The 16,739-nt window shown below is 41.9% G+C and overlaps 1 protein-coding gene across 5 annotated transcripts in view; it reads left to right on the forward strand.

Moving 5' to 3' along the window:
- Positions 1-280: 280 nt before the first annotated feature.
- SMG5 (SMG5 nonsense mediated mRNA decay factor) overlaps positions 281-16,739 on the forward strand; it is a 73,700-nt gene continuing 57,241 nt past the window's right edge. The window contains exons 1-13 of one of the 5 annotated variants that reach the window (XM_061558400.1): positions 281-1,018; positions 2,904-3,002; positions 3,586-3,709; positions 4,681-4,837; positions 6,141-6,230; positions 6,501-6,590; positions 8,783-8,861; positions 9,002-9,133; positions 10,062-10,130; positions 10,296-10,492; positions 12,005-12,142; positions 13,528-13,856; positions 14,279-14,570. In XM_061558400.1, coding sequence (XP_061414384.1) covers positions 897-1,018; positions 2,904-3,002; positions 3,586-3,709; positions 4,681-4,837; positions 6,141-6,230; positions 6,501-6,590; positions 8,783-8,861; positions 9,002-9,133; positions 10,062-10,130; positions 10,296-10,492; positions 12,005-12,142; positions 13,528-13,856; positions 14,279-14,570 — 1,918 coding nt within the window. In that variant the 5' untranslated portion in view covers positions 281-896. The remainder of the gene's footprint in view (positions 1,019-2,903; positions 3,003-3,585; positions 3,710-4,680; positions 4,838-6,140; positions 6,231-6,500; positions 6,591-8,782; positions 8,862-9,001; positions 9,134-10,061; positions 10,131-10,295; positions 10,493-12,004; positions 12,143-13,527; positions 13,857-14,278; positions 14,571-16,739) is intronic. The other 4 variants (XM_061558399.1, XM_061558398.1, XM_061558402.1 and 1 more) reach the window with 4 other exon arrangements.

Consider the following 16,739-nt stretch of genomic DNA (forward strand, 5'->3'; position numbering starts at 1 on the left):
TTGTGTCCGTCCGTCGTGCAGGAAGGGGCTGGGTGGGGAGGGGGTGGGTGGGGCTGGGTTGGGAGGGTAGGGCTGGGTGGGGGGGGCGCTGGGTGGGGAGGGGCTGGTCACCCCGTGGTGCCCTTATAAAACTCAACGTTTAACCTACTCACGCCGGCTTGTGCCCGCCCTCACAGTCGGGCATTTTTGCGGAATACACCACGCCGCCGTTGACCCTGGCCATTGACCGAGCAACCCAACGTTCCTACCAGCTCCCTCCGCAGGAATGTGTTAAAAAGCATGTAATAAACAAAAACTACCTATATTTTCGATATTGGTCGCGGAAGCAAACTTAATACGTGACACTTCCCTCCACGTCCACAAGGAGGGATAACTCCTGCCACACCACCACCTCTCTCCACCATCACAAGCGACTGCACAGACAACCCAGACGTTACCTTAACACGTGTTTAGTGCATTCGCGAACAATATCATCCATAATACAGATTTTTGTTTATTTTTGGGTTAGATGGCGTAACTATAAATGTGTCGTTAAACCCGCCACCACCCGACACGGCCAATTAATAAGGGGGTTTGTCACGTAAACAGAACGCGTCCAATTCGTCACTACGACGACAACAACAACAACACCGGTGTGTTTGGAGAACCAAGCCACAGCATTTACTACAATCGGACGCAAGTGACAAAAGCACACCAATCGGCCACTACGCGGCGGTGACGTCCCCCGTGCCAGGCTAGGTGCACTCCACACCTCCGAAGCTCTTGCACTCTCACCAGCCGCGCAGCGTTTTCCGAGACGGCTTCAAGGAGCGATCGATCGAGGGATCGATCGATCGAGCCGGTGTCGTGATGGTGTCTGCCTCTCGCTACGAGGAGTCGGAGAGACGCGGGGCCCCATGACCACGACGAGCGACTCGTGCTGCCTCCCGATGGCCGAGGCGGCCCCACCGGCCCCACCGGCGGCGCCGCTGCCTCCTCACGACTCGCCTAGAATCGTGCAGACGAAGCGCCTCTACCGGTGGGTGCGCCGCTAGTCGAGCGCGGTGACTTCGCGGCCCTCATCTCGCGGCCTACTCGCTAGGCCTCGGTGGCGTTATCGGAGGGGGGGGGGTCCGTCTTGTTTGATTTTGTTGTTAATTCAACGGATTGATAGTATTCCGTGATGTTGTTTTTCACCATTGGTGTAATTATTGAGCCGTGATCATCTACCGCTTGTTGAGTGGTCCGGGGTCACTTGGGCCTCATTGGTGTTGTTATTTAATCGTGAGGACGAGCCGTGGTCGATCCACTGCTGAATTAAGGGAGGTCTATGGTATTATTTTTTGTTCGTCATCATCATGAACTATGTGCCACCGATGGATGAATGCTCCCTCTCCCAAGTCTGCCGGTGAGCTAGTGGTGATATTGTATGTCCATCATCATCATCATGAGTATTGCTGCTTGATGAAGGCCCTCTCCAAGTCGACCGGCTCGCATGGGCCTCTGAACCACATTACGATGTAGTTCATCATCATCATAGAGCCACGGTCGATGATCCACTTGTGTTTAAAGGGCCCAATCCAAATAGGTCGACTTTATCGTTCCTCATCGGTACGTTGTTCGTGAGACGCTGCAGGATGAATTGCCCCCTTTAACACACAATTGAGACATTTGGACAAACTTCAAACTAAACGAAGAAGCATGTAGAGCTCTTTGTTAATCTGTTGCTAGATTCAGGCCTTCCACGTCGTGGTCATTGCGGGTTGTTTGACCATACTTCACCATGATGGTCAGTGTGGGTTGGTAAATGGAGTGTGGCCCTGGTCCGGTTCAGATTTATCACACGCTCCTGATGTGAGCCGGATTTGAACTCAGGCCGCTGGATGCAAAGCGTTGTGTGCTTACCACTCTCTTGGAATACAGCACATTAGTGTGCAATATTATAATCTCTCATTGATGTGGGTTTCCACACAACTCTCTCTAAAATGTACCAGTCTTCTTCTTGGTTCTTTCGGTAAAGTCACGTAGAAGGGAAGTAATAAAATAATAAAAATAAAACATAATAAAAAATTCTCACGACGTTTCGGCCACAACGCAAGCAGCCGTCCTCAGGTGAAAACCAGGTCTGTCGAGGCGACAGCGTCTGAATGAAACAGCCGAAACGTCGTGAGAATTGTTTTATTTGTTTTATTTTTATTATTTTATTACTTCCCTTCTACGTGACTTTACCGAAAGAACCAAGAAGATGAATCCCTGCAGTCACGAAAGCTTTAAATCGAAATTGTACCAGTCTTGTTGAGTCTTTCAGTGACATACGAATTTCTCTGCTCCAGCAGACCCACCTCTCTCTCTGCCCCCCCTCTCTATTTAAGGCCTCGACACAGAGGCATTGAGTCTCTGTGTGTCTATGTTGTGTCTCTGTGTGTCTCTGTGTTGTCTCTCCCTGCTTGTGTGTCTGTCTGTGTTTTGTCTCTCGCTCAAATTTAGTTCTACCTGATGATGGTTTCTTGTGTTGCAATCGAAACGTTGTATTTTATTATTTTATTTATTTTATTTCTACGTGACTTTACCGAAAGAACCAAAGAATACTCACATAAAGTTTTATGCTGAATACACTCTGTAGGCACCTTTTCAGCTGTGGATAATGCAGTGTGGTTTAGGACAATAATAGGCTTATTTGTCACGTTATAATTGTCGGAAACGGCCTCTGCCATTAATTGGTTCACCGTTTATAAAAATTGAGTGCGAGTTGTAACGCTTCTTTAGCGCTCTCCCTTAGTCAACTGCGTTTAGGGGATTTGGTCCTTATATGTCATTCATGTACAGCTTTGTGGGTTGCTGTTGGCATGAATGACGCTATATAAAATGAAAGTATTCTTAAGTATTATTAAAATGCTGTGTGTCCTGGTGTAACCTGCTTGTAGGGCGGTTGTGGATGTTGTTCATCGGCTGGACACCATAATTTCCAGTTCATCTGTGTGTCAAGAAGTCTTCAAGCCAGAGAATGTGAGCCAAAGAAACAAGTAAGCAATTTGTTTCAATAAAATTGATATCATTGCAAGATGTTAAAATGTTGTTCTGTCATGTGGGTAGGGTGAATTTCATTTAAATGGTTATTTTTATACAATTTAATTCCAATCGTGCGATCGGCATCACGTCATGAGATAAAGTATCCAGAGAATGGCCCACAGAAGCGTATATCACAGAACTACCTCTGTGATCCCTTGAAGTGACATCTGGTCCACACAGTAGGGCACTTTCTCCACCCACTCTGCCACTGAGAGTAATGTTCATCGCATGAGTCAAACTGATATTTTAAATCTTATAACTGTAATTTAGCCAAATTGAGTGCAGAACCAAATTTAAACTAATCCTTTTTTTTTGTACCACCATTGGTTACTGGGCTGAGACCATCGGCATACTACACTGAATAACTCTGTTTAATAACAGGCTACCTTGATTTGATCCCAGGATCTCGGCAGTATGATTTGGTGCTGTGATCTCTGGGCCACTTCGTCACCTCAGGGTGCATATAAAACATAGCTGCTCTAATCATAATTGAACCTGCAGTTTTTGCATGCTTGTGTGTGCTTTCATTGCAATAAGGTTGCGGGAGCTGTGCGTGAAGCTCATGTTCTTGCACCCTGTGGATTACGGACGGAAGGCTGAGGAGCTGCTTTGGAGGAAGGTCTACTATGAAGTGATTCATGCTGTCAAAGCAAATCGTAAGGTGTGGTATTTTAAATAAGGCAATACAAGGTAAAGGTGCACCTATGCATTTTTTGTTCATATTACGGCTGGTAGAAGGGTCTCCACTAGAGGGAGCACCAGATAGCCTCTAGGGGATATTTGGCCTACTCTTCCATACTGGCCAGACATCTTGGAAGAGGGACGATTACCCACACCATGACTAACTGTAGTGTAGCCATTTAAAATAACGAGGAGGGATTTAAGAAACTTTACAATTTCATCTGTTGTGCCGAGAGAGTGAACCAGTGATAGACTGCTTAATTTCTGTGTGCAGGAAATATTACATGTATCATTTTTTTTGTCCAAAGTTGCTTCACATGTTGTGAAACGAACACACAGATTACCAATACTAAAATATTGATATTATCTTGATTTGAAGCTTTCGTGACTACAGGAATCCATACTCTTTGGTTCTTTCGGTAAAGTCACGTAAGGAGAAAAAATAATAGATCACGACGTTTCGATAGCAACACAAGCAACCGTCATCAGGTGTGAAACAAACACAGCAGGAGGACTGCTCACGTAGTAGCTACGTCGTGATTTATTATTTTTTCTACCTACGTGACTTTACCGAAAGATCCAAAGAGTATATATTTATAGTATTTGGGAAAAATTTCTGATGTCATATGTTCACAAAATTTGTATTTTCATGAGAAAATGTTTATAATATATCACACATGCCGTAATCTATTGTGCATTGACTCTTTCAAAAGTGTGGACCCTGCATTTTGCACCCCTTTTGTCATTGCCTAACTTATTGAAAAGCGTTTTTTCTCTCAGCCCAATTTCAAATGTTCTTGTCTGCAACACTAACTGCAGACACTTTAATGTCATGCATTGCTTCAACATACAGATATATACATGTATGTGTTTAAAGCTACTGTGTGTACAGATTTGTTGTCTTGTGGGATTTTTTAAACTTGCCTTTTGGGGGTGACTTACCTCATGCAGCAGCTTCAGACCCGGGGCTCGATGGAATGTGCGTACCGCACGCACCTTGTCGCGGGTGTCGGCTTCTATCAACACCTGCTGCTTACCCTGCAGTCTCACTATCAGCTGGAGCTGCAGGCCTGTATCGACTGGACCCACGTTGTCGACACGCTGAGCGGTACAGCGCCATCGTAGTGGCATAAAACAATGCGATTGTTTTATTATTTTGTTCTTGTTTTCCATCATTCATATATCCAATCTGCTATTGGAGACAGGTTACCTGGAAAAGTTGTCCATTCTGCATTATTACTATGCAACGGAATATATGGCAGAATTTCGAATGATTGGCAGTTTATCTGTTATCCATCCACAAGGTGGCACTCAAGTCGTTGCTGTTTTCAAGGGAGTTTTGAACATTTTATGATCACGTGTCTGACAGTTCTTTGAACATTCAGTAAGCAGACAGAGATCACGAAGCAAGTACAAATAATAATCTTAACATTTCGATATTTTGCTAGGTTATTTAATTTAGTGTGTTCTTTCTCCCTCTCTCCTAATGTTCAAGCCTGCGTACTTTACTACGCGTCTCTTCGTACTCATTGACATGTAAATTTTTTCTCTAACCCCTCCCTCTCTGCCTCCGCCCCCCTCTGTCTATTTAAGGCCACCCCACAGAGACGATCCCCCTCTCTGTACCTGTGTTACTCTCTCTATGTATCTTGGTGATATCTGTCTGCTTATATGTCTGTCTATAGTTTTCTGGTTAGATTTTTTGTTGCTATTTCATTTATACCTGATGATGATTGCTTGTGTTGCAATCGAAACGTCGTATGCTATTATTTAATTTATTATTTTATCTTTATACGTGACTTTACCGAAAGAACCAAATAATACAAATAATAACTTTGTTTCTTTTGTGTAACCACCTCCGCTTCAAATCCAGAGTCACGGCAGTGCCTGTGTATCTGTGCACAGATGGTGCATGTAAATTCCACATGCAAAGACCTAAATAAAAAAAAATGTTCCTAAGATATTCAAGAGGAATAAAACATACAATAATGCACCATAGTGGCTGATTTCTAGATGTAAAAGTTATGCATTGTTTGTAAGTGTACAGAGCTTTAAAATAAATCTGAAAGTGTTCCTCTATTAAATCCATTGGATTGTATTTGGACTCACCCTTACATACCTTTCCGCTCTCATCTCACTGCTTCCTTCCCCGCACTCCACTCAACCAACCGAGGCTTTCTGTCAAAGCTTCAGTCATCCTTTGCTTCATGGGTGGTCTATAATGTTCTCATGTTGCCGACAGTCATCCATGCTGTTAAGTCCTCTGCTCCTATTCAAATCCAGGCTCAAGACCTTGATTTTTACCATTCCTATGAGCAAATGCCTTTTTGTAACAAAAATATCCAATAGTTTTTTTTGTATCACGTGATGTGGTTGTACTTTAACGCTATTTGTAATGTTTCTTGTTGCAGCTGTAAAGAAACCAGCGATGGTTTCATCTCGTGCATTGGAGTGGGCACGGATGGCTTGTCACCACTGCCTGATATACCTTGGAGACCTAGGTGAGCTACCGAGTAAACAAGAAACAACAATAAACAATGCAGAAGGAAGGAAGCCGCTGTCTAACCCACAGAATGTACTGGTTTTTGTTGACATTTGTGGTCAAACAGAACACTTCCCGTAGTGTCCCTCCCTATAACTGAGCTCATATTTTAGCAAGCAAATATTGTATTCGTATTTTGCATGTGGAACACAGATACGGAGTAGTATGCATATCACTGTTGAGTAGCGGTGCTGTGATTGATGGTGTGTGCTGGCTCTGTCTGCTGTAGCTCGCTACCAGAATGAGCTGGGCGTCATCGACACCCATCACCTGTCCGAGCGCTTTTACCTCCAGGCTCTGGCAGTAGCTCCCCACGTTGGTACGTTGAGAACATCTCTGCTTACCACTGGAATTGTCCAGTTTGTGTCTTGTATGTATGTTTGTTGAACTTCTTTCACACCATACGTAGCCACCCGTGATAATCTCAGGTGTGGGGGAAGACTGAACAACCCAAATAAGAGTTGGATGCATTTGTATTTCATTCCCAAAACATTTTCCCAGCAGATTTTACATGTACAGTAAAACCTTGGATTGCGAGCAAAATTCGTTCCGGAAACGTGTTTGTAATCCAAAGCACTCGTATATCAAAGCACTCGTATATCAGTTGTGATCACGTGACGCTCGGCAGACAAAACGTATACGTGCTAGTATTGCAAGACCTCGCTCGTTTATCAAATTAATATTTAAAATGTTTGCTCGTCTTGCAAAACACTCGCAGACCAAGTTACTCGCAATCCAAGGTTTTACTGTACAGCCCTTTGTCAATCCACTGCTGGATGAGCAACAACCTCATGTCGTATGGATCGTGGGGATTATGTGACTATATTTCACCTTTCTGGTTCGTGTTAGTTGGTGAATTTTAAGTTTGGGGAGAATAAGCAGTGGAGCATAGAAATGGACATCAATGGATTTTAGCCGCACTTTCCTTTATTGACAATGTCGCACCGTGCATTCGGCAAATAACAGGTTTTGAGCCATCACAGGTTATGATGTTTCCTGGTGTACTTTGTCCTCCATTTTATATGGATGGCTCCCACCATGCGCTGTGTGTCGTGAATTAGCCATAGTGGTGGCTCCCTTCATGCACCGCTTATTATGAAGTAGCTGTAGTGGCCAATCTTTTATTCTTTGGTTCTTTCGGTAGGTCACGTAGATATAAAAAAATGAATTAAAATACAATTTTAAATAAAAGCAAAAAACCCACGACGTTTCGATCGCAACACAAGCGGTCTTCGTCAGGCGGAGAGAAAAGAGGGGGTAAGCCTCCAAATGCAACTGCTGAAAAGGGCTTCCAAAGTCGTGAGTGGGCGGGGGACTAGAGTTGTGAGGCAGCAGCAAGGAAAGCTGTGCGGCGTTAACAGCATGGGCCGGGCAGCCAATGCTAATGGAGGCTTGGTCCCTCTTTTTGGAGGTTTGCCCCCTCTTTTCTCTCTGCCTGATGAAGACAGCTTGTGTTGCGATCGAAATGTGCGTTTTTTGCTTTTATTTTTAATTTATTTTTAAATTTATTTTTATTTTGTTTTTATTTTCTATCGACGTGACTTTACCGAAAGAACCAAAGAATATGAATTCCTGCAGTCACGAATGTTTTAAGCTAAAAGCCAATCTTCTACTTTGTATTCAAAGGTTTGGGAGTCATATCGCAGTTCTGTCATTCGAGGGCGCTATGCGAGGAATGTGGCTTTCAATTATTTTCTCATTTATGAAACTTCAAGGTTCTATCAGACGGACCAAGACAGAGATTGTGTTTGTCTGCACGATTAATTTTGAGTTGTATCTTCTTAAAAAAAATATCACTGCTGTCATTGGTGCCCTTCAATCTAAACCTTTAACCTCTGTTATAGTAAATGTCATTATGAGTGGTCACATGTGGTAATTGCTATTCTTGCAGTACCTTGATACTATGCTGTCATCATACCAATGCAGTGTTATAGAGCATCAACTAACAACTAAAGCTTGATTTTTGTGTATAATGAATGTATTCTAGAATTGAAGCTTTCGTCACTGCAAGGATTCATACTCTTAGGTTTTTTTTTTCGCTACAGTTATTTTGCTGTGCCTTTTTTACACCTGATGAAGGAAGCTTGTGTTGCCTCCGAAACGTCGTGATTTAATTGAGTTATTTTCATTTAATATCATTTTATCATAATTTTTTACCTATGTGACTTTACCGAAAAAAACCTAAGAGTATAATTAATGTGTTATTCATAGGGGTCCACCCTATGAATCATATTTTGCCTGAATCATCGCAATAATAATACATGCTAAGCTAAATATTTTGAACTTTGCGTGTTGTCGTAGTTATTTGACCACCATGGCTCTTGGTGGAGGTGGGGAGGGAAGGGAGGAGTAAAGTTTAGGGGATGGAAGCTTCAACAACAATAATAGTAGTTGCTACTCAACCAGTTTGTATTGTCAACTTGAATCTTATGTCTCAACAGAATTTGTGAACTGCACCAAGGGCGAACCTTTGGTTTGTGTAACTGCGTTGTTTTTGTCTTTTTTTTATAGGAATGCCTTTAAATCAGTTGGGTACATTGGCTGGGAACCGGTCTTACAATGTGGAGGCAGCCTACTACTACATGCGCTGGTAAACCCCATTGCCTATGACTATAATGCATAAACACTTTTGAAAGAAGTTTTGCATGTATTTTTTTTATCGATTAATTTTCAAAAACTTCTTTAGGTGCGAAAATTTCAAGTGTGTTTTCCACTTTTGTTTCCACGTAGCATTCAGTCTGAGGTGGGATTTGACGGTGCTGTTGGTAACATGAGACGAGTGTTTATTAAAGCCAAGAAGATGTATATGGAGCTCCTCAAGAAAGAGGCTCCTTGTAAGAAGGCATCCCTTAGTAAACAGAGGTGTGACAACTGCATCATTCACACTCTTATCAACTGAATCCAGCCATGATAAAGAACATGTCACATACTTGTATTTGATCGTGCATGGCTATAGAACTTCATGCAATCTAAATGTACAACTTAAAAGTCATAACGATGTTGCTTCATTTAATTATTGTTTTCAAGTGTATAACATGAAATGGTAGTTTTTTTAATGCCAACATAAGGATAATTTCATGGTTTTTCTTCAGGACAGACTTCTGTGAAAATTAATGCCAACAAATGGTTTTTAAGGGACTGAGGTTTTCTGTGATGCCTTGAGGCTTATGTCTTGAAACTCTATGTTCTAGTGAATATTATGTTTGGGTTACAGCAGAGGATATTGGCTTGTAGCCATGTAACAATTTACTCCAGCATTAATTCAATAAATTATCATAGTTTTATTTAACAAAAAAGCTTACGTGTTGCCGGTATAATTTGCACAGTCTTATTTTCTCTATTGTATTTAAGTGACTTTAATCTTAAAACAAATATTACAGGATTTGTTGCATGTATCGCAAGGGTAAATATTATTGTTTATTAATGAATGTCACCACAAGGTAGTTTAACACGTAGGCTTTCGCGACCAACATGAGCCCCAAACAACCTCTTATGGATCACCACTAGGTGTCGCTGGATACGCATCTAATGAGCACTGAAACTCGATTGAGAAGTACATTTTTATTGAATTTCTCAAAAGTACAATGGCAAACCTTTGGATATTAATTTATATTATCTAGTTGTTAAGCAATATTGTTTTTTTTTTACTTTGAAACGTAGAGCATGCAATGCTAGACGTTTTCTGATGTGAACTCCATTTCAGAATCATACTCCTTTATAGTTTTTTTTCTGGAGATGAATATTAATTTCCAATAAACTGTTGTCTGTTTTACATGTAAATAATGAACAGGTCACGAGACCTTAAAAAGCTTCTTGTGAGCTTCCTCTACCTTCAGAGTTTGCTTCATCCAACCAGCAGGTATGGATCACATCACCGCATGGTCGTGTACATTTTGGGTTGTTTGTTTTTACTTGTAATGTTTTCAATTAAACATGAGTCAAGGATAACATTTTCCGTAAGTTTAATCTGTTGACATCCCCCCACTACTCCTAACACTCGCTCCTTGGCCTGTGTTTTTGTCAGTGTGTCCGAGGCAGAGGTGACCTCCCTGTGCCAGGCCGTCCTGCACGATTTTAACCTCTGCATGTTCTACTTGCCGGCCGCGGGGGCCAATGCCGGTGCAGGACCCGAGGACCATGACGCCCCCTGCCTCTCCCACCTTCTTGTCTTCAGAATGCTCGTGCTTTGCCTCATGGGCCTGCACGGCCTGAAGAGGGCAGGTAAGCGATTCCACAGAGCAGCGCAGCAACAACGACCGCTATTTGGACCGAAGTGGCGGTGATATCACCATGGTGTTTGTACTAGGCAAGATGCACTTTGAGGCCCAGTGAAGTGTCAAAGGCTCACTGGCAGGAGGTCAAGGGGTGGACCCTGATGATATACTAACTAACTATTTTTTATTTTGCCAGGTAAGGGCCAGTGAGCTATATAGCTCTTTTTCAGAAGTGACCTAACCACAAATGATTGCTCAACAAAGTGACTTATGTGGAAATTTATAGGAGCCAAATACTTGAAATGTGGAGGGAAAAACCGGAGGATCCGGAGATATATCAACGCGGCCACGGGGAGAACAAGCGAACTCCACATATGCAGGCGTTAGTCAGGATCAAACCCACGATCTCCTGTATACCAGGTGAGGTAGTTAATATTTTGACTAAGATTATGCTTCCCACCATGCTATTTTGCCGGCATTTAGACAAACACCACACAGCCTATTTCGTACACAGAGAAACCTTTATTGGGTCCTCTCTTTCTTGAGTGAATCCAAGTTCATTGGGAAAATGCGAAACATAAAAAATAATGTATTCGCATATGTTTTCAATTACTATTTTGATTGGGCTTCAGGGCTCATGATGTTAGCTGCAAAGGTTAAGCAGGGGGTGCGAATAATTGATGGTTATAAACAGGATGCATTCTGTATTTAATAATTGCTGCATGCAACATGCAGACTTTGCAGAGGGAACCGGAGATAGAACTGATTTAGATATATTGGTACATAGTTGTACTCGGTGAGGTGAGACTCAAATTATATTATTATATCAGTGTATTTTTTATAAGCTTGGTATTCGACACGTGAGACGTTTCTCATTTAGCCTCTACTTAATACATTTCATGTTAATGGTTTGAGATAACACGTTTTCCCTCCTGGTGTTTGCAGCTATAATACTTCATGATCCTTGTGATATAAACATGAAAAAAAATGTTGTGCCTTTATTAACCACTAGATTAAAAAACCCCTTAAAAGTGATTAATCTATAACTTTTTCATATAAACCTCAATATAGTACCATATATCTATTACTGTATTTAAAAAGAAAAAAAATGGGCATGATAAAATAATTATGTATGACCCCCCTCGCCCGCTGATTTTTTATCTTGGTTGCCGTATAAATTACAATGTTTTCAAAGTATAATGGCCTACCTTATATTTCACACTGAAACATCATCGTGAAAATCAAGAACGGTGGGTTTGTTAATTACATTTGTTTAATGGCCGTTTGTTTCATATAAGCTTTTACAAGAGAAATTAATGCTGGAAATGTGTTTATTACACTGACCAACCTGAGCATCGTTTTTTTTGCATTGAAATGCCTTACATATTTTGAGATAAATTGTGTTTGGCCTACATGGTGCATTGAAATAATGTGCGTGTTCGTCTATGCATTTGTGTGTGTTTGTACACGTGTGTGTGTGTGTGCATCTGTGTGCCTGTGTTATGTACTTTGTTCACAGGATCAAAGCAATTTACAACGGCTGTGGCATTCACCCTGGCCTTGTTCTCTCACCTCCTCAACCACCTCATCATGCGGCTGCAGGTCGAGATGGACGACTTGGAAAGCATTGTGCCTGCTCTGCCTCCGAGCGAGGAAGGTCGGTGCCAGATTTAATGACGCACCAAATGCACTCAACTAATGAGTATATTGTATACATGTGTTGTGTATTGCCAAGTTCCAATAGCCTCAACTGTCAACGAGAAATATGTTAGTTGATATCTAAGAGATTAACAGTAGGTCTCTCTGCTACAGATTTTGGAACGCCAAATTTCCTATGAAATTAAATATACAGCCCATTGTCGGTCCACTGCTGGATGAGGGCCTTCCCTCACCGTGCAGGTCATGGGGGTTATTTAACCGCGCACCAACACACTGGTCAGTGCGGGTTTTTGTAGGCAGAGAGCATATATGTGGGGGCACAATATTGTACAACAATGTATATGGCTGCACTACCTGGTGATGCCCACAACATAGCCCTGCAGGAGGTTGTAACACCTATTTTGGGAATATTGTAATCCATGCAAGCACTATCCAGGCTCAATGCAGCTCTTAACTTCTGAGATCTGAGAAGATAGGGCACATTGGGAGTGACTTGTTCATAAGTTGAGTAGAATGGTATGGGGGCTTTTAGAGCTTGCTGCATTGGCAGAATGAGGTGCATTGTAAAACTGTCTCCTTTTAGGCACATTCATATTGAGACACAATATGGAAAGGTTTATTCCGCATAAAATAATGAATGTAAACAGCTGATGCCATCTGTCCTAGTAAGTTGGAGATTTGCATGCGTTTCCATTTTGCGTATGTGCCCTTCACACATTGGTGGTATTACATGGGGTACATAACCGGACAAGTTTGCACCTAGATGATGATTTTCCCTGAATTGCTTGCAACTCCTTTCATATTCTGGAAATGCAGTGTTGAATTGAATTTGAGTCTCAGTAGGATGCAATAACAGCCAACAGCTTTATACCAGAAACATTATATTCTCTTGGCTTATTATGGAAATGTTATCATGGGGTAAGCTGAGAGCATTTGCGCAGTTCTTAGCGCACTGCATTATAATGCTGGTGACTTGAGTTCGATTCCCATCTATGATTAACATCAATGTTACGTGATCAGAATTGATCCTGGGTCCCGCACTTCACCATCCTGTACTGACCAACATGATGAAGTACAGTCAAACAACCCTCATAAATGAAACGGCACATGGGTGGCCCTTCATCTAGCAGTGGATTACTGTAATTAATATTAAAAATGTATTTGAAGCTGAATAAAGCTGTATACCCATTTTATATGGGTATAAAGTGGAATTGGGATTCATTGAGATTGACAGCATGTATTGTACTTTATTACAAACAATGGAGGGATTCTTTAACATTTATTTATTTATGCTGTTTAGTTTCTTAAAAGGGTAGGTTACACAACAATGATGGTCATCAGATGGATCACATCAATCACTAACAAACTTTAAAAACACTGCAGATGGGAACACAGTGGTAAACAAGACCGGAAGGTCAGCTTCAGCTGCACGCCCTGGCACAGAGGAAGTTACCGGCACAGCGGCACCAAAAGACGAGGCTTCTGCTCCGGTTGAAGCCCAGTCATCAGCGGTGGTCGAGTCAGTGCCACCTCCCCTGCAAAAAAAGCGTGGTAAGCTCGAGCCAAAGACGTCGCGGCTGCGCTGGCGCCGTAGAAGGAGAGGCAGTGGCTCCGGGGAGAGTGACTTGAGCGAGGACTTCGACTCGGATGATGATGGTGATGAAGGAGGAGACCGTGGTGATGGGGAGAGTGAAGGAGCTTCAAATTCAGAGGTACGGTTCTGGCTCCAGTCACTTAAGATGACTCACTAGGCTTATTCTTCCCACAACAAATTCAATCCTACAGGGTGAATTGCTCATGAATTTAGGTTGGCAATGCAGTTTGTGTATTGTAATGAGTGGCAGCTTAAGGTGGGCTTTATTGAAAAAAAAAAGTATTTTCTCTGCATGTTAGTTCATCCCTATTGCATTTAAACTCAATTCACATTTTGTACAAAAGGACAGAAGTATAGTTAACCATTTAGAGTATGCTTATTGGTGTTGTTTATTGTGATAATGGTGGTAGTGTTATGGTATGACATTTATTATGTAAGTATGTATGTTGAACTTCTTTCACACTGTATGTAGCCAACTGTGCTGATGTTGCCGATTGTGAATGTGGTGTTGTCGGTGAGAAATCTCACTCCTAATGACAGTTTTGCCTTCAGGAGGAGGATGAGGAGGTAGCGGCTGCATTTGGCTCAGATTCTGAGTCGGATATGAACAGCCAGGAGTCTCGGTCAGACCTCGATGATGTGGACGGCGAAGATGACGAAGAGGAAGAAGAAGAGGCAGAAGATAAAGAGGAGGATGAGGTGGACAACGAAAAGGAAGAGAAAAAGAAAATCTTGAAGGTGTCAGAAGAAGTGCAGCGGACTAAAGAGGTGGAAGGGCAAGCCGAGGGAACCAAGGAGGGTGACTGCACAAAGCAAGAGAGCCCACAAATTGGTGCGTGTTTATAAAGCATTTATGAAAATCCACCAATAGCTCAAGTCCAGTGGTCAGGAAATGTCCTACTGAGCCAAGTTAAATACAGTAGACTGTACAATAATCACTACTTCCCAGTACTTTCTGGAGGTATCTACTGTGTAATCCGGCATTTGAGAATTAACGACCCATTCATATAATATGTAAGAGGTGAGAGCTCGTTGAGACAAGGAGTTTTCAAAGGAGACTTGGATTAAATATAAAACATCAATAGTGTATTCATACTATACACTATGCATGTCTGACGTTTACACCAATATGTATAACGAGGGCAGTTATTGAATGTAGATGGGAATAGAAATATATTTATAATACTGACTTGGATAATGAAAAGCAACATACAATTGTGCTTAAAGTGGACAGTTTCTTTTTGGAAAGTTTAAAGTGCTATAATCAGTGTATATAACCTGCTATGATGTGGATTAGAATCTTGGACATCGACAAAGAAAATGTAACAAAATATTAAAAACTAGCCTATAGCCCGTCCAAGGACGGGTGTATTGCAGTTAATCTGAAATATTCAATCGAAAATAATAACCCCCTCATGATTACATTTTCATTTATAACTTTCGTGACTGCAGGAATTCATTTTCTTTGGTTCTTTTGGTAAAGTCACGTAGATAGAAAAATTATAATTAAAATAAAATACAAATTATAAAAACAAAAACCACTAATGTAGACTTTAGCCTGGTTCTTCCTCTGGGTGAGTGTACTGGCAGTCTATAATGTAGACTGGAGCCGGGTTTTTCCTCTGGGTGAGTGTACTGGCAGTCTATAATGTAGACTGTAGCCTGGTTCTTAACCATGGTGGGCGTACTGACAGTTTATTTTATTTTAATTTTTGTTAACTTTATTTTTATTACCGCTCATGATTATTAATGAGGGAGTGGGGGCGGGGTCCACATGAGTGACGTCATCAGCTCATGATTATTGATAGGGGGGGAGCTCCATGGGGAGTGACGCCATCTGCTCATGATTATTAATGAGGGGGGGGGGGTGCCTCGCGTCATCCGCTCATGATTATTAGTGAGGGGAGTGCTCCATGTGGAGTGACGTCACCTGCTAATGATTATTAATGACGGAGGGGGGGGGGCCCCCTCATATGGAGTGACGTCACGCGTGAGACACACACAGGCTTTTTTGGCTCGTTATATTAGTTGCTGCATTGATTTCTTTACTAGCTCTACTTTCCATAAAGAAAAGTAAAAATGAAAGCTAATTTGCGTAAACAAATTTTCGTTTCTGCTCCACCTTCATGCGGAGTGACGTCACCCGTTCATGATTATTAATGACGGGGGGGGGGGGGGAGTCCATGTGGAGGACCCCACCTGTTCATGATTATTGAGGGGCTGATCGACGTGGAGTGACGTCACGTGCGTGACACACACATTCTTGGCTCATATTAGTGATGCACTAAGAAGCTTGGCAAGGCATGTTTTGAATTACATTGTGGGAGGATTTAATGAATAAAATACAATATGCAAGTTAGAGTTTTTACACCATTGGAACCTCATTTGCCAGTAAAAAATATGATAATTGTTTTTTACCCTTCTATCTGGCAACAAAACTGACACCTTTTTTTACAAGGAGTCATGTTTGCATAGACCACAATACCTGCAGTCATAATGCAAACAAAAAACATATGACTGCAGGTATTGTGGTCTATGCAAACATGACTCCTTGTAAAAAAAAAGGCGTCAGTTTTGTTGCCAGATAGAAGGGTAAAAAACCAATTATCAAGTTAGAGTTGTCATATTAACTGGTAATTTATTGTCTTGCCAGCAAACATTGGCTTGAGTAGACGACATATTTCGTAAAGGGACTAATGACGGAATGACAGCCAAGTCAATGAATGCACGCAGTGTCCACTGCGGAGATGGAGCAATGCGATCAGCTCATGAGCAGGGGCTAAATGAATTACGGCATCATCAAACCGAGGAAGATGATGAATGCTTGGGGAGCATTCGTTTCCAGTAGTGAATAGGTCAGTGCCGATAATGTTGAAAAGTGTGTCTGTGTCATCACCCATATCTTAATTCTGAAGCTTTATTACCATGCCTCTCCATCAGGGTCAACCCACTCCTCCCTGGCAAAATATATTTGTTCAACCAATCTTAAACAGCTTAAATA

The sequence above is a fragment of the Lethenteron reissneri genome, chromosome 24, assembly GCF_015708825.2.
Source record: "Lethenteron reissneri isolate LAM-NWPU_2019-01 chromosome 24, ASM1570882v1, whole genome shotgun sequence".
Taxonomy (NCBI): domain Eukaryota; kingdom Metazoa; phylum Chordata; class Hyperoartia; order Petromyzontiformes; family Petromyzontidae; genus Lethenteron; species Lethenteron reissneri.